At 45.5% G+C, this 25,000-nt stretch overlaps 1 protein-coding gene across 5 annotated transcripts in view; it reads left to right on the top strand.

Annotated features, from left to right (window-relative positions):
* dbn1 (drebrin 1) overlaps positions 1-25,000 on the top strand; it is a 67,683-nt gene that overhangs the window by 42,471 nt on the left and 212 nt on the right. The window contains exons 2-15 of one of the 5 annotated variants that reach the window (XM_065963263.1): positions 6,137-6,192; positions 7,136-7,248; positions 8,252-8,326; positions 9,581-9,721; positions 9,797-9,874; positions 11,503-11,654; positions 11,758-11,815; positions 13,838-13,894; positions 14,294-14,408; positions 16,080-16,208; positions 21,552-21,677; positions 22,505-22,959; positions 23,042-23,141; positions 24,059-25,000. The exon at positions 24,059-25,000 is cut by the window's right edge and continues 212 nt beyond it. In XM_065963263.1, coding sequence (XP_065819335.1) covers positions 6,137-6,192; positions 7,136-7,248; positions 8,252-8,326; positions 9,581-9,721; positions 9,797-9,874; positions 11,503-11,654; positions 11,758-11,815; positions 13,838-13,894; positions 14,294-14,408; positions 16,080-16,208; positions 21,552-21,677; positions 22,505-22,959; positions 23,042-23,141; positions 24,059-24,111 — 1,708 coding nt within the window. In that variant the 3' untranslated portion in view covers positions 24,112-25,000. Of the gene's footprint in view, positions 1-6,136; positions 6,193-7,135; positions 7,249-8,251; positions 8,342-9,580; positions 9,722-9,796; positions 9,875-11,502; positions 11,655-11,757; positions 11,816-13,837; positions 13,895-14,293; positions 14,409-16,079; positions 16,209-21,551; positions 21,678-22,504; positions 22,960-23,041; positions 23,142-24,058 lie in introns of all 5 variants that reach the window. The other 4 variants (XM_029281651.2, XM_065963262.1, XM_029281653.2 and 1 more) reach the window with 4 other exon arrangements.

Genomic DNA, 25,000 nt, shown 5'->3' with positions numbered 1-25,000 from the left:
TGTGTGTGTGTGTGTGTGTGTGTGTGTCTGGGATGAGTCCTGCTGACTGAGTCCTTGTGACAGACTTTGGGCCACAGCATTCAGCGGTTTGTGTTCACACATGACGCTCAGAGTGAAACACTTCAGGATGTTAGTGAAGGTGTGAGAGCAGATATTAAATCTGAAATCATCCTCTAGATAGTTTCAGGAGTGCAGATGTGAAAACCGCTTTAGCATCAAATCATGGAAACACAAACTGTTTTCAGGCTGGAGGGGAAATGAGACCTGGTGTTTGAGGAAGAGACACTTCTCTTTTTGTAGTGTGTTCTTGTTTCAGTTCAGTGAACACTTTCTCCTTTGAACGACCGGACGTTCAGAGTTCTGAGTCTCTATGTTTCAGGATCAGAATCAGAATCTGGGTTTATTGCCAAGTACATTTACACATACAAGGAATTTAACTTGGTGTATTGGTGCTAAACAATTAACAAGGAAATAAAGCAGAACTAGAAACAACTTAAATAATACAGAATAAGATGTTACAATATATAAAATAGAATTTAAAAATGTAAAATATAAAATATAAAATGTACAATAGGTGTAATGTAGGAGCTGTGCAGTGGACTATGAGAAAAAGAAATCCTCTGCTGTTGCTCAGTGAAAAGCTCATCAGGAACTTCATCTTCTGTGTGTTCATGTGCTGCCTTCATGGCCCGGTAGTGCTGCAGCGTCCGTCCTCTCTGAACCATTCAGCGTGAATATACCGTGTCAGCCTTTTCCTGCAGAGACCTCGCTGCCAAACACCGAGACAGACAATTAGACGAGCACTCAGCCTGATAATGTGCTCGCAGAGGTCTCGAGTATTGATGGAAAATGTTCCCACAGTGATTGTGCAGCTTCAGCAGCGTCGGGGTTTGGCGAGATAACTTCTCTTTCCGTGTGGTAGAAACATCATGACCCCTGAGCGTGAAGCGTGGCGGAGGCAGGGGACGAGGAGAGAGAGAGATCGCTCTGACTGTAACGTGTTGGCTCAGTCTTCACTTCCTGGTTGTTCATCAGGAGAAGAATGAACTCCAGTATTTAGCGTTTCAGGATCAGGTGATCCAGAGTTTAGCTAGTTTTAGATCAACCTAATAAATACTTAAACGGATTACCAGTTCTCTAAATGAGACTTCATTCTACAAACTGTCCACAGGGGGCGCCAACATCCTCAATAACTGAAAGATCCTTGCAGCTGCTTTAGCGCCCGTGTCCACAGACGTCAGCGCTCTTCATTTTGTCCACCTTCAAAATAAAAGCCCCACACTTCAGTTTGTCCACCTTCAAAATAAAAGCCCCACACTTCAGTTTATCCACCTTCAAAATAAAAACCCCACACTTCAGTTTGTCCACCTCCAAAATAAAAGCACCACACTTCAGTTTGTCCACCTTCACAATAAAAGCACCACACTTAATTTTTCTACCTTCAAAATAAAAGCACCACACTTCAATTTGTCCACCTTCAAAATAAAAGCACCACACTTCAGTTTGTCCACCTTCAAAATAAAAGCACCACACTTCAATTTGTCTACCTTCAAAATAAAAGCACCACACTTCAGTTTGTCCACCTTCACAATAAAAGCACCACACTTAATTTTTCTACCTTAAAAATAAAAGCACTACACTTCAGTTCGTCCACCTTCAAAATAAAAGCACCACACTTCAGTTCGTCCACCTTCAAAATAAAAGCACCACACTTCAGTTTGTCCACCTTCAAAATAAAAGCACCACACTTCAGTTTGTCCACTTTCAAAATAAAAGCACCACACTTCAATTTTTCCACCTTCACAATAAAAGCACCACACTTAATTTTTCTACCTCAAAAATAAAAGCACTACACTTCAGTTCGTCCACCTTCAAAATAAAAGCACCACACTTCAATTCGTCCACCTTCAAAATAAAAGCACCACACTTCAGTTCGTCCACCTTCAAAATAAAAGCACCACACTTCAGTTCGTCCACCTTCAAAATCCTTGAAGCTGCTTTAGCGCCTGTGTCCACAGACGTCAGTGCCCGCGACCTCCTGACCTCTGAGAGGTAAAACTTGAAAGGTTAAATTGTCTTCTGATTGTGTCATCAGTGTGAGACGGGTTAGAGTTAAAATATATGAAAGCTTTACGCTCCGTGAACTTTTAGGTATTTGATTTTATTTGAGCTGGAACATGTTTCTGTTTCCTTTTTATGGAGTCTGCAGGCCGAACTTTCCACATCACGTCTGAGATTGTAAATAACTGTAATGTGGAGTTAAATGTGTGTGTGTGTGTGTGTGTGTGTGTGTGTGTGTGTGTGTGTGTGTGTGTGTGTGTGTTTGTACAGCTCACACTGATGCAGGGGGGAGGATGAACTCGAGGGATGCTCCTCCTTCTCCTCATTATAATTAATGCAGACTCATCATTTTGTCCTCCTTGTTTCCTCCTGAGCGTCATGTTCTGCACCTGATCTGTTTAATCAGCTGATGTCATTATTCACCTGAACAATATTTTCTACCTCATTAAACTCCAACTGACAATTTCCAGGAAGTCTTGTTTCCACATCATGCACCACGGTCCGTATTGTTTATTTTTTCCTCGTTAGCTTGTTTTGCAAAGTGGAGATAATGCTGCATTAATAATATCCACATCATGATTGACATGTTGACCTTTGACCTGTGTCAACTCGGAGAAAAACATTATTCGTCTCACGGAGAGCCGTTCATTGACGAGCCTCTGAGTGTTGAGATCTGAGTCAACGGCTCAATACAAAGCACCACTCTTCAGTTTGTCCACCTTCAAAATAAAAGCACCACACTTTAGTTTGTCCACCTTCAAAATAAAAGTACCACACTTCAGTTTGTCCACCTTCAAAATAAAAGTACCACACTTCAGTTTGTCCACCTTCAAAATAAAAGCACCACACTTCAGTTTATCCACCTTCAAAATAAAAGCACCACTTGTTGTACCGTTTAAAAGGGGAAACTGAGATTCTCCATTACTCCGTCTCTTCCTCTCACACTTGAGTCTGACTCATGAGATCAGCGTGCACATTTCCACGTTCCGAGAAAGACGAGTCACGCCTGAAACATTACCCATAATCCTCCATTCCTCATGCCTGTCAGCCTCATTTCTTCCGCGTTAAGTCACCATGTTGGTTTCTTGCTCAATAAATTGTGCTGCGTTCTCCGACCACAGAATAACAGTCATACCAGCGTGCTTAACCCCCCCCCCCCCCCACTCCCCCCGGCCTCTGTCTGCCTGCACTCTCTTTGTCTGAATGTTCTCTCTTCTTCTGCGTCTCTCTCTCTAACCACACGTTTCTTTTTTTCCCCGTGGCGTTTAAAAACCCAGGAGGAATCAGAACTCTGCGAGGAGGAATGTTGGTTTGTGTTTGTGAACAAAGAGCAGACAAACTGTGGATTCATCGTGTGGATCTAAACGTCTCCTTTCAGACTGTGCTACTGCATGCAGATTAACAACATGTGGTATGATGAAGGGGGGGGGGGGGTCTAAACCTGGTCCCTATGAGAACATGTTTCAGGGTCTCAGGGACTAACAGGCTCCTGCAGGGAAACAGGAAGTGATGTCTGAAAACACAAATTAATCCAACAAGACAAACCACAAAAGATAATCATTTGTGTGTCGGGATTTCATCATCTCCCCGGCTGAGCCTGAACCTGAGCCTGAGCCTGAGTCTGAACCTGAACCTGAGCCTGAGCCTGAACCTGAACCTGAGCCTGAGCCTGAGCCTGAACCTGAGCCTGAGCCTGAGCCTGAGCCTGAGCCTGAGCCTGAGCCTGAGCCTGAGCCTGAACCTGAACCTGAACCTGAACCTGAACCTGAACCTGAACCTGAGCCTGAGCCTAAGAAAAGTGGACACGGTCATGGTGAGAGGAAGAGAGGCCCGCTTGAAATGTTAGTGTTCATAGAGAGCTCGAGATATAAGTCACCTCAATGTTAGCGTACGCTTTCAACAGCTCTGCTTTGTCCACCTCCAAAATAAAAGCACCACACTTCAGTTTGTCCACCTTTAAAAAAAAAGCATCACACTTCAGTTTGTCCACTTTCAAAATAAAAGCACCACACTTCAGTTTGTCCACTTTCAAAATAAAAGCACCACACTTCACTTTGTCCACCTTCAAAATAAAAGCACCACATGCTTTCCCGTTTACAAGGGGAAACTGAGATTCACAAAGCAGAGTAGTAAATGTTGTTCTGTAAATCACGGCATAGCTCTGACACCCGGATCCTTTTGAAGTCCAGATGGATCACACCAACACACACACACACACACACACACACACACACACACACACACACACACACACACACACACACACACACACACACACACACACACACACAGGTGTTTGTGTGTGTGTGTGTTTTGCCCTTGAGCTCTCCTCCCCCTCCTCTCTCTCTCTCAAACTGTTACAGAGATGATGATGGGGGTTGCTGCACGGTTGCGATGGCGACGCTCCCTGAGGGTGTGTGTGTGTGTGTGTGTGTGTGTGTGTGTGTGTGTATCTTGGCAGCCTCTGTTTTATTTACAGTACTATCCACTGATCTCTCGTACAGGAGGACAACATAACAGAAACAGCTTGAAGCAGCTCTATGTTGCAGTCACATGACACGTAAAGCTGCAGTTTGTTCTCAGTGAGGTGAGACGCACGGCGTTCTCAGTGAGGTGAGACGCACGGCGTTCTCAGTGAGGTGAGACGCACGGCGTTCTCAGTGAGGTGAGACGCATGGCGTTCTCAACCTTGTGTTGTCTTTTGCCCGTGGAGGTGGTCTACTTCCTGTTGGACAGGCAGGTGACAAACACCGGCGGTTAGCTTGTGTTAGCGTGCGTTAGCTTGCAGTGTAGCTACAAGCAGTAAACGTACACACTACATCCTGAAGGGGGCGGGGCTTCTGGGGGTGATGAGCCCAGGAGGAGGGGCCTAGTTTGAATGTTTACAAACATTTCTACTGACTTTATGTTTTAAAGACGTTTGAAGATAAAGCTGCAGGTTCATGTTTCAACTAAGACACGAGTAAAAGTCTTCAGTCATGTTCAAAAAACATCCTCATCTGTTAATGTCGTGCAGATCAAACCATCTCCATCATGTTCACTCTGTACTGGCCGCCGCCGCCGCCGCCGCCGCTTCTGCTGCACGTTAATTATAACTGTGTGTAGGTGAAGCTCTGCTAACTGTACACAATGCTAACATCTGCGTAGCTGCAGCAGATCATACCTACAGAGGTGATTAGAGAACAGCTGTTACACACACGCACGCACACACACACACACACACACACACACACACACACACACACACACACACACACACACACACACACACACACACACACAGTTAATATAGGTCACAGTAGCCTATACCTTCCATAGGTGTTTAGTTGAGATGACGATTTAGGACGCATGGGACAAATCGTCCACGCCATATAGCAAAGCCTTTGTGACCTACTTCCTGTCAATACATGTGATCGGTGTGTGTGTGTGTGTGTGTGTGTGTGTGTGTGTGTGTGTGTGTGTGTGTGTGTGTGTGTGTGTGTGTGTTAACGCCTTGTATGGACATCAGTGATACTCAACTATTTCCAAAATCCACAGGACAGCTCTCTACAATGTTTAGAATTTAGACTGTAGTACCCATGTTAAACACTAGGGGTCAGAGTTACATACTGCTCCTTTAAACTTCAGTCATCTTTCTCCGGCCGGTTTGGATGAACTTCTTCTTGAGTCTCAGTCCTTGGTTAGTTTTCTAATCTTGTGTCCTTCCTGCAGCTCCTCTTCCTTCTCGTGTTTCTCCCTCCTCTTTTTCTCCCTTCCTCTCCATCCTCCATCCTCTTCCTCCTCCTTTTCCTCCTATTCCTCCTCTTCCTTCTCTTCCTCTTCTTCCTCTTCCAGCTGTGCTCACACCGAGCTGTTTCTGGGTCATGAGGGCTTTATATGAATAATAAACAGCTGTCTGTTGCAAAGAGAATTATTTATGGAGACATGCTCCCTCCACTCTCTCTCTCTCTCTCTCTCTCTCTCTCTCTCTCTCTCTCTCTCTCTTCAGTGTGTTTGGTTCTGTTGGGTCAGACGATGTAAAGATGGAGGATATTCTAATGATGATATTAAAAGTCCCTCTTCTTCTTGTTTTCAGGGCTCTGTACACGTACGAGGACGACACCAATGATCTGTGTCTGGCTGCTTCAGGAGGTGAGTCTGAAACATTGTGTGTGTGTGTGTGTGTGTGTGTGTGTGTGTGTGTGTGTGTGTGTGTGTGTGTGTGTGTGTGTGTGTGTGTGTGTGTGTGTGTGTGTGTGTGTCTGTGTGAGCTCTGCAGGTTCTTTTGTTGCTCTGAGGAGAACTGTTCGTCGTCTTTGTTTGCTGATTGTTTCTTTAACTGTCGGAGAGCAAGCTTTATTATTCCTGCAGCTAATGACACTCTGCATGCTCATTACACTTTAATGAGAAACACACACACACACACACACACACACACACACACACACACACTTGTAAATGAGCACATTACATGTTCTTCTGTTTATTTTGATGCATTATGTATCGTTATTCTGACAGCAGAGGAAGTGCAGCTTCAAACATTTAAACAGGAAACACTTTGACTATTTCACAATGAAAGTTTGTTTTTATTTATACACAAACTGTATCAACATGTTGTGATGGTACGTTATGAACATGGAGCAGTGTGCGTGCTCCGACACACCGCGGGGTAACGCTCACACGAGGTAATCTGTACCCGATCACGCTTCACCCCTCAAGTCCAGTTCAGTGTGAGCGCTCCGATCCACTCGGCCCAGCTGGAAGATGCTGCTCTCTCTTTGTCTAGTTCAGCTTCAGTGCAGAGCACACACTGGTCTGTACTCACACACACATTAACACACGCACACACACGTCTCAAACTGAAACATGTTTGAGTCCTCTCATGTGTGAGACGTCATTCTCATCAGAAGCTCTGCTATGACTCCAGTTTCTCTCCATCTTATCCTGACGGGCAGATACGCTCTTTAAATGATGTTAATAAGACGTGGAGGTCCTTTATCCCCCCTTTGGACCAATCAGAATGTAGCTCTGCAGGGCGCTGAGAGCCGTCTGTGTGTGCTGCCATGCTGATGAGGTTTCTTCTTCTGTGGTGCAGGAGGCGGTCTGCCAGAGATCACGCTGACCTTCGACAGCGGGAGGGTGATGTACGGTTTCTGCAGCCTGAAGGAGCCCAACTCAGCCCTGCCACGATTCATCCTCATCAACTGGGTGAGTCGCCGGGTCGGGGGGAGGGCACACACACACACACACACACACACACACACACACACACACACACAAACACTGTCCTGAGAGATATCAGAACGAGAGTCATTGAGGGTCAGAGCACATTTTTAATGCAGCAGGTTTTTTAAAAGGAGCTGAACCAGGTTCTGTCTCCATCATCCAATCACAGAGCTGCAAAATCAGCAGGAAACCCAGCAGCAGCAGATTCACTTCCTGTATCAGGTACATGTGACATTTATTCAAAACGTTTCTGTTTTCTAAAAGGATCTAACTCTGGTTTTTGTGCCTCTGATGGTTTGAAATTGGAAAATATGGAATAAGAAGAATAAAGTTATAGAATACAGGAATAAAGTTTTTCCTGCAGAGCTAGACATCACGCTATGACATCACGCTATGACATCACGCTATGACATCACGCTACGACATCACGCTACGACATCACGCTACGACATCACGCTACGACATCACGCTACGACATCACGCGACGACATCACGCTACGACATCACGCTATGACATCACGTCAAACAAACCAATCAGAAGAGCAGGAAGAGAACGAGGCCATGAAACTTTCCTACGACCAAAAGAGCACAAAATGTATCAGACAGGAAATCCACCTTAGAGACCCTGAAGACTTCCTGCACAACTGTTTCAGTATGAAGCTGACTTTTTCTCCCTCCTTCCTTCCTCTCTCCCCTCCTCCTTCCTCTCTCCCCTCCTTCCTTCCTCTCTCCCCTCCTTCCTTCCTCTCTCTCTCCCCTCCTTCATTCCTCTCTCCCCTCCTTCCTTCCTCTCTCCCCTTCCTCTCTCCCCTCCTTCCTTCCTCTCTCCCCTCCTTCATTCCTCTCTCCCCTCCTTCCTTCCTCTCTCCCCTCCTTCCTCCCTCTCTCCCCTCCTTCCTTCCTCTCTCCCCTCCTTCATTCCTCTCTCCCCTCCTTCCTTCCTCTCTCCCCTCCTTCATTCCTCTCTCCCCTCCTCCTTCCTCAGGTTGGAGATGATGTTCCCGATGCCAGGAAGTGTGCGTGTGCGAGCCACGTGGCGACCATCGCTGACTTCCTCCAGGTCAGACCGACCACGGTAACAGAATCCTAAATACAAAAATACCAACAGGATGTTTGTTGAGTTTGTGTTTGTTATAAACTGCTTCTTGTATCGCAGTCACACTCCCTCGACCAATGAGGAGTGGAGCAAAAATGAATGGTTAAAAGCCCTACTTAAAAATGTAGTGTGTGTGTGTGTGTGTGTGTGTGTGTGTGTGTGTGTGTGTGTGCGTGTGTGTGTGTGTGTGTGCGTGTGTGTGTGTGTGTGTGTGTGCTATCACAAAAGGGTCATTGAAAGTTGCTGTGATGAACTCGATGCTGTGTGGGAGAGAACTGCCACTTACAGTAATGATACTTCACACACACACACACACACACACACACACACACACACACACACACACACACACACACACTCACACACACACACCACACGCATGCACGCATGCGCGCGCGCACACACACACACACACACACACACAGTACAAAATAAAAACCTCTGCTTTAATCTCCATCTTTTCATCCACTCCACAAATACAAAAATACACTCAGCCAGGTGCAAAGGTGTGACACGAACACCGAAGTGCGCGCGCGCTGCGCGCACACACACACACACACACTCTCTCTCCCTGTGGGTGAGAGGATCGTCATTCAGAGCTCTGCACAGAGAGATTACTTACTTAAAAATGAGATGGTATTAGTCATGCACCGTAAAACACACATGCACACGCACACGAACACACATGCACACACACACACACACACACACACACACACACACACACACACACACACACACACACACACACACACACACACACACACACACGCTCTTTGATCCTCCCACAGGTTTGATGTTGTGCAGTGCGTTGGTAGAAAACAGACGAACATTCAGACCTTTTGTTTGTGTCTCTGAAGTGAAGCGACCCCGCTGTGAGCTCTCTCTCAGATTACATCAGATTCAATATTTTATTATCAGCTTATAAAACATTTTACTGATACATTTTAATTTAATGCTCTGGTTCTGAATCTGATTATTTGCTGCTTTAACATAAGAATAGATTGATATTCTCACAGCGTCCATGTTGCTGTGACATCACGCTCAAATCGGAGCCGATCGGCAGAGAGACAGGACGTACCGCTCGGCCCACAGGGGGCGCCACTATCGCCACCTTGTGAACGTCTAAAGATGAACTGAACTTGTGTTGTGTCGACTTTAATTTTTCTAAGGACTGCTGTTGATCTGACTCTCCCTCACGTTCTCTCTCTTTTTCAGGGGGTGGAGGTCATCGTCAACGCCAGCAGTCTGGAAGACATCGACCCATCAGCCATCGGGCAGCGGCTGACCAACGGGACGGTGGCGGCGGCGAGTCCGGTGCTGAACCGTCTGAGAACCCGAGAGGAAGGACCCGACGTGGTGAGTCATCAACGACCTCAACCACCGTGTTTCCTCACTCGCTCTTAAGACTGACCCGCTCCTCTCCTGATTCAGGGCACGGTGTACGAGAAGACCAACGCAGAGGTGGAGATGAAGAAGATCAACAGGGAGGAGTTTTGGGAGCAGGCCAAGGTGAGCAAAGAAGAGCGGGGAGTGACAGGAAGTGCTGCGTCATCACTCCAGGAAGTGCTGCGTCATCACTCCAGGAAGTGCTGCGTCATCACTCCAGAGTCAAAAGATAATTCTGCTCGATCACAGCTCATAAACTAACACTCGTATGCAGGACTGAAGTCAGAGCAGCTTCAACTGTGATGAATAAAAAACATCTTCAAGTGAGAAGTATTAAAGGAGCAGTATATAACTCTGACACCCAGTGTTTAAAATGGGTACTGCAGTCTAAATTCTAAACATTTTCGAGAGCTGTCTCCCCCCCCTCCTCTCTAGAGTGGATGCTCACTCAGGTCACCATGTGGTGGACTCTGAAGCTTCAGTGTTTATCCAGCTCTGCATGGGTCTGTAAACCTTTCTGTGTTCTAACCTCTCTCCATTTTTCAAAAGCATCTCCAATATTGATCCTAGTTTGAGCACGTTTCTGCTCGTGGAGCTTATTAGAAACATGCAGAGGCTTTTTAGGTCGGGTACAATCACTTCTATCTGAACCACTTCTCTTGACCGCTTCCATCGCTGTAACACCTGTTGACCTGATAACTGCTCTCATATCTGGTAAACCGAGGGGCGTCCAAAACGGCCGTGTAGGGGCGGGGACTTAAAAGCGCCTACCTTCTCTGGTCCAAATAAATCCAGAGCATTCAGGAGCAGAATCTAAAGTTAGAAGGAGGACATACTGGCTGCTGCATTGTTGTCAGAGAAGCCAGCACTTCAACATAGCATGTTTCCTTAATGATCAGAGAGTAAGATACCTTTATCATCTCACTCTCTACACAGCTCACTGATTGGACCTTTAAATAAAATGAGATAAGGTGCAGAGAGTTTTTGAAAGTCTGAAGTTATGATGCATTTTCACTTATCATATTTTATTTCTTTCAAGCTATAGCTAGCAGCTAGTTAGCTTAGCTTAGCACAAACAGCTTTCCTGGTGAGCCTTGTTAATGAATAGAAAATAAAGTGAATCATATCAAAAATGTAAAAAACAGAAGGTGTGATGTTATGAGTGGCTAAGTAGAGAACTAGCGCTTAGCTGCTAAGCTAACGAGCACAGGCTCTATAAGAATGCGTAAGCATGGCAAAAAAAAAAAACTAAACCCAAGAAGTAACCTTCAATAACACCACACCTGCTTTACCTGTCAGATTAAACATGTTATCATTGTTGAATGTGTTTGAAGGTGAGGTTAGTGGTCGAGTAGCCTAGACTAGCTGTTTCCTTCTGTTTTAGGTTTTTGTGCTAAGCTACGCTAACTTGCTGCCTATGGTATCTATGATGTAAGTTGAATACAGGCAGAATATGAATGTTTGGAGTGGAGTGGAAGTGAAGCGCAAAGTCAAACTGCCTCGTCCTGCAGCCGCGTTGTCCTCAACGAGTTAAGACAAAATGCAAAATGACAGCGAGCTCGCCGGAGCTGCAGGGCGTCCGCTGGATCTGCCCTTCAGAATCTGAGTTTTAGATAGAAACAGCATCAGAACTACAGTCACAGATCAGTCAGCCATTACACAATTCACAGACAACACTTGTGTAAAGATGCAAATGAAGCGTCAATAATTAATCTCACTCACAGCTGATGTTTCTGTGTTTCCCCCTCCAGCGAGAGGAAGAGATCCGGAAGGAGGAGGAGAAGAAGAAGGCGGCGGAGGAGCGGCAGCGCTACGAGGAGGAGCGGATGGAGCTGGAGAGGAAAGAGCAGGAGAACCGAGAGAAGAGGTACCGAGAGAGGGAGCAGCAGATCGAGGAGCACAGGTGAGGAGCAGCTACACACACACTCACCTCACACACTCACACACATCACTCTGAATAAATCTACTGAACGTGTGTGTGTGTGTGTGTGTGTGTGTGTGAACAGGAAGAAGCTTCAGGAGGAGGAAGAGGCCAGAGAGAGGTTGCAGAATCAGATCAAGCTTGTAAGTTTCTTTTGTTGATGTCTTCACCCCCCGACTCATTCTCTGTCAACAGAAGTCAAAGTGTCTCCAGAAGGAGGGGAGAGGAAGGAAGGAGGGGAGAGAGGAAGGAAGGAAGGAGGGGAGAGGAAGGAAGGAAGGGAGAGGAAGGAAGGAGTGGAGAGGAGGGGAGAGGAAGGAAGGAAGGGAGAGGAAGGAAGGACAGAGGGGAGAGGAAGGAAGGAAGGGAGAGGAAGGAAGGAGCGGAGAGGAGGGGAGAGGAAGGAAGGAGGGGAGAGAGCTAGGAAGGAAGGAGGGGAGATAGAGAGGAAGGAAGGAAGGAAGAAGGGGAGAGAGGAAGGAAGGAAGGAGGGGAGAGGAGAGGAAGGAAGGATGGACAGAGAGAGGGAGGAATGAAGGAGGGGAGAGAGGAAGGAAGGAGAGGAGGGGAGAGGAAGGAAGAAGGGGAGAGGAGAGGAGAGAGAGAGGAAGGAAGGAGGGGAAGAGGAGGGGAGAGAGAGAGGAAGGAGGGAGAGAGGAAGGAAGGAGAGGAGAGAGAGAGGAAGGAAGGAGGGGAGAGGAGGGGAGAGAGAGAGGAAGGAGGGAGAGAGGAAGGAAGGAGAGGAGGGGAGAAGAAGGAAGGAGGGGAGAGGAGAGGAAGGAAGGAAGGAGGGGAGAGAGAGGAAGGAAGGAGGGGAGGAGAGGAAGGAAGGAGGGGAGAGGAGGGGAGAGGAAGGAAGGAATGAGGGTTAAGAGGAAGTCTGCATGTTTTCACTCTGAGCAGTTTCCATGAATCACTCGTCAGTTGGCTTCAGTGTTTGCAGGAGAAACTCATCGTTATGATGTTCATCGCCCTGTTCAGAGCGCCGTTTGAAGCCGCCATATTTACCCCCCTGTGACGTCTCTCCTTCAGTCTGAATGTGGTGGAGGCGTGATGGGGGGGCGAAATGACCCCTCCCTGTCCCTGTCTTCAGAGGCGTTACAGAGGAGAGACAGGATCAGCTGATCCAGTGCTGTGTGTGTGTGTGTGTGTGTGTGTGTGTGTGTGTGCATGTCTGACTGTGTGTGTGTGTGTGTGTGTGTGTGTGTGTGCGCATGTCTGACTGTGTGTGTGTGTGTGTGTGTGTGTGCATGTCTGACTGTGTGTGTGTGTGTGTGTGTGTGTGCGCATGTCTGACTGTGTGTGTGTGTGTGTGTGTGTGTGTGCATGTCTGACTGTGTGTGTGTGTGTGTGTGTGTGTGTGTGCATGTCTGACTGTGTGTGTGTGTGTGTGTGTGTGTGTGTGTGTGTGTGTGTGTGTGTAGCTCCAGCTGTGCCGTGCTTCCACACTGCTGCCCCCCCTGCAGGAACAGACGGGTGACCTCACTTTCATGTTTACAGTCTGTTATCACGTCGAGTCAGATCAGCTGGTTGTAAAGGAGGATCATCTGTGACCTTGAAGTCTGAAAACAAACAGAGATGAAGGAGACACAAAGTGACCTCGGCTGTCGTAGTCACGGCCGACCCTATCAGTACAGCTGGTACTGTCAGGGGGAGGAGCTTAATGTCTGTACATCTACAGAGAGACAGAAATCACAGTTTGGCTATAAGTCAGAGATAAGGTTAAGAAGTCTTCAGCCTGTAAAGTCTAAAAAATGTACCAGTTTAAAAAATCATCATGGAAGCACAAACGCTTCATGTCAGGCCGTGCTGTAGCTCCTGGTTCTCTGTCACACTGAGGATCAGATGTTGAGTTTCATTTCTGTAAAACAAACGAGTGTCTCTCAGTTTGAATGAAGTCTTCATCAGATTCATGTAAGAAGATCACATGACATCATGTACAGCTTTAGTACAGCTGTTTGAGGATCACTCTAAGTGTTTGATCAGCTGATCAGTTAGTAGAAACATGATCGGTCTCTGTCGCCCCCTGCTGGTTGACCTGCAGCACTGTTCTCTTTACAATCTGAATCTGAGTTCACACAAATGTCTTCTTCTTCCTCGTTTCTTCTTCGTCCTCGTGTTTTAAAGTCACTTTGATTTCTTTAACATGTTTGTTTTCCTCCCAGGCTGCAGAGGCGAGCAGCGACGACCTGAACCTGGACAAGAAGGAGTCCGAGGTGGAGGTGAGTGCAGCAGAACGCCTCCGTCTAAAAGAGAGGACGTCTTTAAACCCTTCCCCTAGCGTGCAGTTTTTACGTCTTTTAACGAGGGCTGTCAGACGATTCAAATGTTTAATCCTGATTAATCACATTTTTAATCGCATGTTTGAAACTGAAATGTTTCCCATTTCAAAATAAAAGTTGACAGGCTTTTATTTTGAAGGTTTGTTCTGTCTTAATCTGAGAGTAGAAAGCTGTTAACCACTTCAAGGTCGACCAGATTAATCATGATTCAAAAGAATTCATACATTCATTTCAGACCTACACTCAATTCTGTGTGTGTGTGTGTGTGTGTGTGTGTGTGTGTGTGTGTGTGTGTGTGTGTGTGTGTGTGTGTGTGTGTGTGTGTGTGTGTGTTTCCAGGAGGCGAAGGCCATCATCGCTCAGCGGTCAGGAAACCCTCGAGAGTTTTTCAAGCAGAAAGAGAGAGCAATGACCTTCAGCTGCGACACCTCGCCCGTCTCCATCCACAGGAGCGGTAAACTCTTCCTCACTCAGCCGACTCAAACGACCATAAATCAAACCGTCATAAGAGCTGCTATATCAGAGAGATCACTTCAGACAGAAGCGATAACATCGAGAGTCCTGAAGTCTGACCATGTTCAAACAAAGAATCTAATCAGCTGCAGCGTCCTCAAACAGAGTTTTCTCCATCAGAGATCAATGAATCTTAATTTGTATAATTCATAACGTGATGTGGAGATGCTTTACAGAGAGTAGGTTAAAGACCTAACTCGTGGTAATGTGATGAGGGGGGGAGGGGATAATATACAGGAAGGATTTCTCCTTTGTATCCCTCTCGTTCCTGTTGTCCACACTTCCTCTCTGCTGAGGTCGGAGGTCGGAGCAGACCGTGCATGAAGGAGGACGGCGGTGGTTGAGGGGACGACACAGTCTGATGGTGGAGGCTGGGGGTCAGGGACGTCGGGTGGTAGTAGAGCCAGATCACCTTGCTGAAGGTTGAGGGAGCTCTGTCCCCTCGAGAGTCAGTCCTCTCAATCGGTCATGGGCGGTTTTAGGCCAACAGGGGCCAACAGGGGTCAGTGAGCTTGGTCCCCCCTGTGGCCACCCCTCCTAAAAGAAGAGCCCCCCCCCTCATAACACATACACAGTATTCAACTCACAATCTAGTATTAAATACTGAAACACATATAAATCATGGTATTTTATGATGTGTGCTATTATATGGCATAATATATTTTTTAAAGCGATCATCTTTGCCTTTTTTTCACCTGGGTTCAATGTTCCCCTCTGGCTCCGGTTTGGCCCCCTCAGTTAAAGTGGTCTAGAACCGCCACTGCAATCGGTTATTTGTAGAGTCTTAAACTAAACGACGATCCGGAGGAGAGGTGTCACGTCTGTGGAGTCGCAGGACGTCGTCTGGCAAACAATGAAGTCGTTTAAATGTAGATGTAAAGAAAAGCTGTTAAAGCTCTATCCATCATTCTTTTACTTTAACCTTCATTTAAAGTCATGTAAGACAATCTAATTTCTTCTTCATGTGTCTCTCTAAACAAAGAAGTGAATGAGGGTTTTCTTTCCTGTGATTGGTCCCCTGAAAACTTGACCTCACCTGTTCCAAGTTAAAGAAAAGACGACGAACACCTGAGGACCAAAAACAACCGACTCAGCATTTCATTTCTGCTTAACTGCATGCTGTCTCTGATCTGTTTTAACTAACTCTCTCTCTCTCTCTCTCTCTCTCTCTCTCTCTCTCTTTCTCTCTCTCTCTCTCTCTCTCTTCTGACCTCACATGTTCTCCATCCTCATTCCAAACTATCTCACTCACTTCTTGATTTACTCGCCCATCCCTCGACTCTCTGTCATCCTTATTTCTCTTCTTCTTTCTCCTCCTCTTCTTCACGGGACTCTCTGCCTTTCCCACAATCCTTTCTGCTTCTCTCTTCTTCTTCTTCTTCTGGGTTCTTAACTTCTCGGGTTTTGACTCTGACCTCTCCTGTCTTCCTCCTACCCCCCCCCCCCCTTTCTTTTTCTTGCTTTTTGTCCGTCTTGTCTTCCCGTCTCGTCCGTCTTCCTCATGTCTCTCTGTCCTGGTGCGTCGCCTCGTCTCATGTTAAACGTTTGTGTGTGTGTGATTCTTTGTGTGTGGCTCTGTATTGCCCCCCCCCACCCCCCCTCGGACCGCCAGGCCGTTTGGACAGCCCGTTCTTGAGGCAGCAGCACAGTCCCAGCAGCCCAAGTCAGACTCCCCCAACCCGGGGCACGTCACCCCTCCGCACCCAGCCACACGCACGGACGCAGCCCGCCGCTGCAGCCGGTAGGTACAGCACATAACCGATAAACAGCAGAAGAAGAAGATGGAAGGACACCAGCAGCTTGGACAGCATCGAACCCACCTCCCCCCCCCCCCACTCACAAATAGGAAACAGAAAATGAATGACATGAGAGTGAAACAGCATGTGAACTGAAAATGATTTGCACTTTAACAAGTACAGCTAAAAGGGCTTAGCACGGCTAACCCACAATAAAGAGGAGAAAATGATCCTTCAAATAACTCAGACGATTGTTTTACATATTTTTAATCTAACTGGTCAAACTGAATGAAATACTTGCATGAAAAAACCCAAAAAGTCTCTAATTTTATGAACGCTACAGACAGGAAGTAGAACTGCTACGAACAACACTGAAGCTAACGCTGCTGACAACCAACTTAAAGGAGCTGCTCAGGAGGAAACCTTTACCGACCTCCTCGGGTGACCAGAGCAGGTCACCAATGATTTTCAGACGGTGCAGTTTAGCTAAACTACAGCTAACTAAGTAACACTAGCGTAACTGGCCGACCAAGGCGGGATCAATGCTACAAAGCTAAGATACAGCTAGCGGACTAACATTGGCTTGGTTGGGATCAAAGACAAACCGCTAACTAGCTAAAGTACTCAAATATTTCCCTGGGGATTTCTGGTAGGTGAATTAAAAGCTTGTTATTTACAAATAGTTTACTTTAGTTACCAAGCAACCAACGCCAGATCCATGCAGTGTAGCTTAATCACAGCTAGCTAGCTAACAATTAGCTCGCTGTAAAGACAAAATATCAAATGGCAAAAGTAACCAAACACTTTCTAGTCTTGATAAAAACCCTTTGTGTCATCCAGTCTCTCTGGGCTCGGGAAAATGGCAGATACATTTGCTAGCCTGTTACCTCATCCACCAAACAGAGCCAGACAATGCCAAGTAGCTAAGTTACAGCTAGCTTGCTGACATTAGGTTGAATGCAAACAAACTTCTAACTAGCTAAAGTAGACTAATACTTTCTTAAGTGGATATAATCAGTTATTTCACTCACTGGGGTAAAAATGTGCCTACCTTATCAGCTAACCAAGCCAGCAGGGCCAGATCCATGCAGCATAACTAAGTTATAGCTAGCTGGCTAACCTTGGCTTGCTCACTTTTCAACAACCTTGTTTAGCAGTAAAATTAGGGTTCAACTCAAAATGACCGGCCTTCTTCTTTGTTAGATGAATCGCCCTTCCACCTCGTTCCATGACACTTGGGGGCATGCAGCTTTCTTTAAAATCTCTTTGGAGGATGTAATCGCTCTCAGACGTTATCAGAACAAAACTGTTTTAAATGTTTTCAGTCCACATGCATTTTCATCTTCTCCCCATCAGAACTTCATTTTCATAAACCACTCCACCTTGTAGGCTACATGAAGCACTCTCTCACACCCTACACATCTGTGCACCGACCCTTTTAGTCACCTCACCACTCCCTGCAGAATCCCCCAAATACTAAAAGACAACCTTCATCTCCCCAGACTTCAGAAATGTTAAACGGCAGATTTTAGTATTTAAGGCAGAGTTAGTGGAAGGGGTGTGGCTCCACCTGCCAGATCCCATCTGCACATCTATCGGCTCCAAACGTCATTCAGAGTAGAATATGTCAGCAGCTGTTGCTGGCTTATTTTGGCTTCGATTTTGACTGAGACAGGATAGATGGAGGCATTCATAGTTATATATTTTAATTATTACACAGTAACCATCACACCCGTCTGAAGGCTCACCTACCTAACCGCTTTGGCACCTTCCAAGCGTCTCCACTAACACGCATTAGTTAGCATTCCATTCACCTCCAGTAAGCTGTAAAAACCTCCTTTATGGCTGTGGACCATAAAGCTGTTTGTCGGTTTGTGTGGTAGATGTTGAGTTTGTTGTCCCCTCAGTCTTCATCCTGTAGATGTCGTCCAGTCAGCTGCTGATGTCTCATTATTTTTATAAATGTTTCTCGTTATTGTCTGATTTAATGCTTTAAATTTACACCACAGTAATGTCTCTCAGGGGTAATGAGCTGTTACTCAAACTTCAGAATCTCACTGGTTTTTCTATCACCTTCTTCCTTTTCTGATCCTGAACCTCATGGCTCTGATCCGGGACGGCTTCACCTGTTTGCACACACACACACACACACTGAAACACACACACACACACACTCCTCCTGCTGCTTTTAACCCTCACCAACTGACTAACCTGTGAGTGTTTCTGCATCAATATGACGCCGTAAAGCCGCCCGTCAGTCGCCATCTTTGTTTGTGGGCCGTTGACTAAATATGGATCTTTGTCTTTTGAACTTTGTGGAGTTGATCAAGCTGCAATTCTGTAGAAGGATCATAACTGTGATTTTGTGTATTTGAATCCAGGAACTACAAGAATCAGACACCTCAGACCAATTTCCAGAGCACACTGTTTATTTTGGGATTGAAACGCCCTCAGCCAATCAAATTTTTATACCTTGGTCCATTTTCTTACATACTTCATGGGTCTGATTAGAAGACAAAGTTACAGATTGCTACAGTACATTTCTTCAAAACAGGATGACATGGCAGCTGAACCCATGTTCTTCTTTGTGGCCCTGAAAGTGTCTCATAGCATGAAGGATCGTAACAGAGGAACTGTCTGTTCAAAAGTGAAATGCTTTTGGTGACGCTGGTTTAGCTAGGTAGGTAGAGCAGGTGCCTCTTTGACCATTCCTGGTCCTGGCCTTATTTCACGGTGGTAATCCCCCGCTCTCTCTCTCCTGTCTTTCTACAGCTGAATCAGATCAAGGCTCAAAATGCAGAGCTTTGTTAACGCTGCTGTAAAAGACTTGCTACATAAAAGAGCTACTCAGGACAACAACCTGAGCCATCAGTTTGAATTCACATACCTGGATTAGGGGGGCAGTCGGCCAAACGTTTAGACTAAAGAAAGCTGCTGGAGCAATTCTAAAGCTTTGTCTGTTTGTAGACCCCAACATGTGTAAGAAACAAAAGGATTTCAGTTAAAAGACTCAAAGGTCCACTAAGGCTGTTCTTTCTGCGCTGGCAAACCAGTTCAGTCTGTGCTCAGCTTTTTCAACAACAACGTAAGGGAACAACTTCCAGGTGTAGAGATGCTGCTGATGCCAGGACAGCAAAAAGTTCGGCCACTGGACACAGTCCCTAAAACTACCAGAATCCCCCTTGAACTGAAGTGTTCTCATCAAAACAGATGAAGTTCTAAACAATGTAAACGGGCTATTTTTCTTACACTAGCATTTTTGCTGTTTCCCAGCAGTTCCCTAAATGTCAGCTTCCACTAAAGGTACGGTAGAAAACGAGCTGTTTCAGGGTGAATAAACAGTCCAGAAATGCGTGATGCTTTGGGAAATGGTCGTTAGTTCTGTAGTTCCTGGGCTGAGCTGTGAAGACCACCCTTATGATCTGCTGTGTTTAATACTGCATGTCTGTAGGTGTTGTAGTGGCAGATATGATGCTGGGTGGGCAAAGAGGAACCACTTCATCCAGACTGTTGGATTCTACCTTCTCCAAACATTTTCTACACTGGCGTTCATCATCAATAATGATTTTACCAAACAGTCCAACAGCTTTAACAAGTGGTTGGATTTGGAGGTTTTTGACCACCAGCTGAACCCACCGGTGTAGGACAATGTTAGGCTGGATGTGATTTGTCAGTTTAACAGGGCCAGACATCTCAGTCAGCCTTTTGTTTCCACTGACTCTGTTGTTCTTTCATCTGTGGTTTATTATGTTTGTGTCCTCTGGGAAATCCTGTTCTGGTCTCTGAACAGGACGTCTGACTTCAACAAGCATGACATCATCAAAACATCCGAGTAAAAAGTGACATTTCATTCTGGAAACGCTTCTCTGACTGTGACTGACACTGTGTTTGTCATAATGAGCTGTATTCTCACCCTGTGACTCACCCATGATGTGTCAGGATACATCCCATAGCATAATGATGAATGTCTAAAGCTGGCTGCTTCATGACTTACAGGATTATTTTGACTGTCTTGGTGTTTGTGACCCTGTCCTTGAAGGAATGTGCTACTGCCCTGTCCGTCTCACAATACTTTACATCGATGACATGCCATGTTTGTGTCACCAAATCAATTTGAAAGTCACAAGGCGACTAAATGTCTCGCTCTGTGATTCAATGGAGGGTTGCCAAATCTCATGACGTTGGAGTGCTTAGTTCACTGTCAGGCAAACTCAGCATCAAGAAAACCACCTGGCAGTTTCCGCTCAGAGTTTATTTTTCGACAGCGCTCACTGTAATCCAAATCTAACTGGACAGAGCAGATCAACTCGGGCAGGAAGTCAGACAAGGGAATACATAGAGTGTCCAGTTAATTTCAAAATAAAACACAATGTACAGACTCCTGATCTAATGTCCCATCACTTAATCAACATAACGTCAAAACAGGAAACAAATGTACAACAAATTAATCTCGGACAGATAAAGATACGTGTTATTCTCGTTAGTCCCGTGTGATCTTGTAGTTCTCTTGTGATCTTCTGAGCTCGTGAGTCTAGTTGCTCATGGTTATGCTTCGGAAACGTTTTGTGATCTGCCAGTAAGAGTTGAGAGCCAAGTAAGCAGCTGGATGTCTTTATGTATCAGGTCAAGAGTCAACATGCTAACACTTGTTAATTCATTATCTTTGAGAGACTTCATGGCAGACAATCCAAAATGTCTCATTGTATTTGACTTAAGACTACAAATGTGGACCTCATGGTGGCGCTAGAAGGAAAATTCAGATGATCACCAAAGTCGTTGAGGTTAATCACCTGGGAACAAAAAATGGGCGTACCAAAAATTGTGCCAATCCATCAAATGGTTGTCGAGATATTTCAGTCAAGACCAAAGTCAACTGATCTCCAGACTGACTGGAAATAAAGCTGTGGAGTCCAGATCCAGTCCCTTTAAGAACAGGACTACATTACCCTCATTCTTCCATTGTCTAACACCAGCATTGATCTTCAACATTTCAGGGTGCAGTGTTGCTCTGTTTGCTTGTCATGTGAAGGCAGAAGTGATGTGGTTGATGTGTTTTGTTGTACATGTTGAAGCAACACAGGATGTTACCATGGAGATCAAAAAATCAGGAAGGATTCTGGCTTTGGAGATTCCTTTGAACACCATTTGATTCAGGAAAAAGAAAATCCTAGTTTGAATTAAAGTAGACTTTGAAATGGATTGGCATCCATTAAAATACTCAAAGAAATAAAAACACATCTGTGAGACTTCAACACATTTCCTATTCGAGTGTCAGGCTGTTGGACCTCCAGGCTTTGGGATGAAGACTTTCTTCTTTTCAATATTGTTGTGCAATTCTGTTCCTCTAGGGGGCGATGACGACGAAGCGAGCACAGACCGAAACATGGCTGCTGTGTCGCCCATACCCAAAATAGTCACCACGCCAATCAAAGAAGACTTCCGCAGAGACGAGGACGACTGCAGAGATGAGTGGGGTAAGAGTGTAAACGACTTCTTTAGCCGCGTGGAGCGGCTGTGGCTCAGTGGTGGAGTCGGTTGTCTCTTAAAGGATTTATGCGATTTTTTGATCCAGCAGATGTCACCCTTGAGCACCAACATGAAACCAAAACAACTCACGCTGCATTGTTGTGTTAGCATGCTAATGCTAGCGATCTTCATTATGCTCGTATCTTCACACTGCATGTAAATTTACTCGGAAAACTGTGAAAACATCACAGACAGTGGGACTCGGGTGTTACACCCATTGTAGACAGTCATGACTCACAGAGTTATTTTCAGAGGATAAACTTGATTTCTATTATATTTAAGTGTGAAAAATCACATATTAAGGCTTTAAAGGGAACCGTGGCAGTTCGATCCCCACATGTTGGAGTGTCCATTATTACAAAGAAATATCTGATTGAAGGCAAACCTGCGAGCTAGTGTAACAGATGTAAGTGAGGCATAGAGGGAGGCGACACGCGGTCTGTTTCCAGACGATGAATTCAGTCCTGCAGAAGACGATGAAACACCTTAAATTGTCTTCTGGTCTTCTGATTCTGCACCTCTGCTCCTAAACACGCAAAATAAAGTTTACACTTGGAAATATCTGCAAGGCCACAGGGTGATGTCCAAAACACTACGTTAAAACAGCGTCTGAAGTAATTCTCTCCAAACATCGGATGAACATATGAATATCATCTGCAAATAAAATACACCAAAGGTTCCACCTGGAGTAGTTTATTTATTACCGTAAATATGAACAAAGGCCCGTAAATCATTGTATTATTAATCTGTTTTCTTCCCCCGGTCCTCTCCTCAGATTCGGTGCCAAAGCAGGATCAGAAACCACCTGTCCAGGAGTCCACGCCCACCAAACCTGTTCAGAGTGTCGCCCCACAGTCCCGGGACTCGTCCAACTTCTCCGTGTGGGAGTCCGGGACAGACAGCCTGGTCAACCTGTGGGACAGCAGCTCCGGCCCTCCCCCCAACACCTCCAATCTGGTGGACCTGATGGGTGACGTCCTGCCCAGCAGCGCCGCCGCTAGCGGCCGGCCTCAGCCCCTCCTCAGCTTTGACGAGATGATGGACGGGACCTTATGCTCAGGCACCGGCGCCGAGGACGAACCCACCAGTCTGGTGGACGTGACCGCCTCTGACCAGATGACCCCCAGCTACCAGCATGCACTGCAGCACGCGTCTGGGGATGGGCAGGAACTGGAGGACGTAAAGCGGCTAATGACCAACGGTGAGGCGCTGCTGAAAGAGGGGACTCAGGTAAGAACAGTCACTGCTGCTCTCAGTATCTGTCTTTAGTCTTTTCTTCTGGTGACCGTCTTCTTTCTGTCTGCTCTGACAGGCAAGTGAGGGCTATTTCAGCCAATCACAGGAGGATGAATTTGGCCAATCAGAGGAGTCCTCGGCTAAACCTGCACCTGTCTTTTATAACAAGCCACCAGGTGAGATATCCGTTTCCTTCCTGTTCACGCTGACTAGCAGCTATAAAGATGTTGACTCGCCTTAGCTGAAATACTTTTATTACGAAATCTGCAACAACAACATCAACAACAACAATAATAACATCAACAACATCAACAATAATAACAACAACAATAATAATAACAACATCAACAACAACAATAATAACATCCACGTCAACATCAACAACAATAACATCAACAATACCAACATCAACAACATCAACAACAATAATTACATCCACGTCAACATCAACAACAATAACATCAACAACACCAACATCAACAACATCAACAACAATAATTACATCAACAACAATAATAATAATAATAATAACAATAATAACAACATCATCAACAACAATAATAATAACAACAACAATAATAACATCCACGTCAACATCAACAACAAGAACATCAACAACAATAATAACAATGACAACAACAATAATAACATCAACAACATCATCAACAATATCAACAACAGTAATAACAACAACAATAATAATAACATCAACAATAATAACAACAACAATAATAACAACAACAATAATAATAATAACAATAATAACATCAACAACAATAATAACAACAGTAATAACAACAATAATAACAACAATAATAACATCAACAACAATAATAATAACAACAACAATAATAATAATAACAATAATAACATCAACAACAATAATAACAACAGTAATAACAACAATAATAACAACAATAATAACATCAACAACAATAATAATAACAACAATAATAATAATAAGATCAACAATAATAATAATAACAACAGTAATAATAACATCAACAACAATAATAACAACAATAACATCAACACTCTCTAATGTGAATAACCTGACGTGTGTGTGTGTGTGTGTGTGTGTGTGTGTGTTTAGAGATTGACATCACGTGCTGGGACACGGACCCCGTTGACGACGATGACGACTAACCAACCAATCAGCAACACCGACCACCGGACCAAGAGGAAGTAGGAAGTGCGCTTCAAGAAGAAACAGATTTTTTTGTAAAAAAAAAAAACGAAACACAAAGAAACAAAAAAAAAAAACAAACGTGGTAATAATCCGAAATGTTCATCGAAGTCGTTCTGTTTAATCTTTTAGAGGAAACTGTAGCCAATGAGAACGCAGCGTGGGGGGATTGTTGCTAACGACCGTTTCAAGGCTCAGTTCTGTTTTTCTTTCTGTCTTTGTTCTTTTATTTATTTGTTTTCTTTTGTTGCTATGCAGATGTGCTAGCTGGGAGCGGGGGGGCTTTTTGAGTTATGACACATTAACGTAGCGCTCTGCTGCATATTAGAGACGATGAAGCGGCGTGGGAGGCCGGCGGGCGCCACCCGTAGTCTGTAGTGCTTTAATAACACCATATCCATCATCACCTTATCCAATACAGGGGATCAGTACGGCGGCCATGTTTATCCTCTCTCTCTCTCTCTCTCTCTCCCTCTCTCCCTCCCTCGCCCTCTCTCTCTCTCACCCTCCCTCGCCCTCTCTCTCTCTCTCCCTCCCTCGCCCTCTCTCTCTCTCTCTCTCTCACCCTCCCTCTCTCTCTCTCGCCCTCTCTCTCTGTCTCTCTCTCTCGCCCTCTCTCTCTCTCTCTCCCTCGCCCTCTCTCTCTCTCGCCCTCTCTCTCTGTCTCTCTCTCTCGCCCTCTCTCTCTCCCTCTCTCGCTCTCTCTCTCCCTCGCCCTCTCTCTCTCTCTCCCTCGCCCTCTCTCGCCCTCTCTCTCTCCCTCGCCCTGTCTCTCTCTCTCTCTCGCCCTCTCTCCCTCCGCCTCCCGACATCAACACCCCAAACATCTTCATCTCCACACGACACTTC

Source organism: Labrus bergylta, chromosome 14 (genome assembly GCF_963930695.1).
Source record: "Labrus bergylta chromosome 14, fLabBer1.1, whole genome shotgun sequence".
In the NCBI taxonomy this organism is placed as follows: domain Eukaryota; kingdom Metazoa; phylum Chordata; class Actinopteri; order Labriformes; family Labridae; genus Labrus; species Labrus bergylta.
The sequence above is the reverse complement of the archived record's forward strand: the minus strand, read 5'-3'. Positions and strand labels throughout refer to the sequence as shown.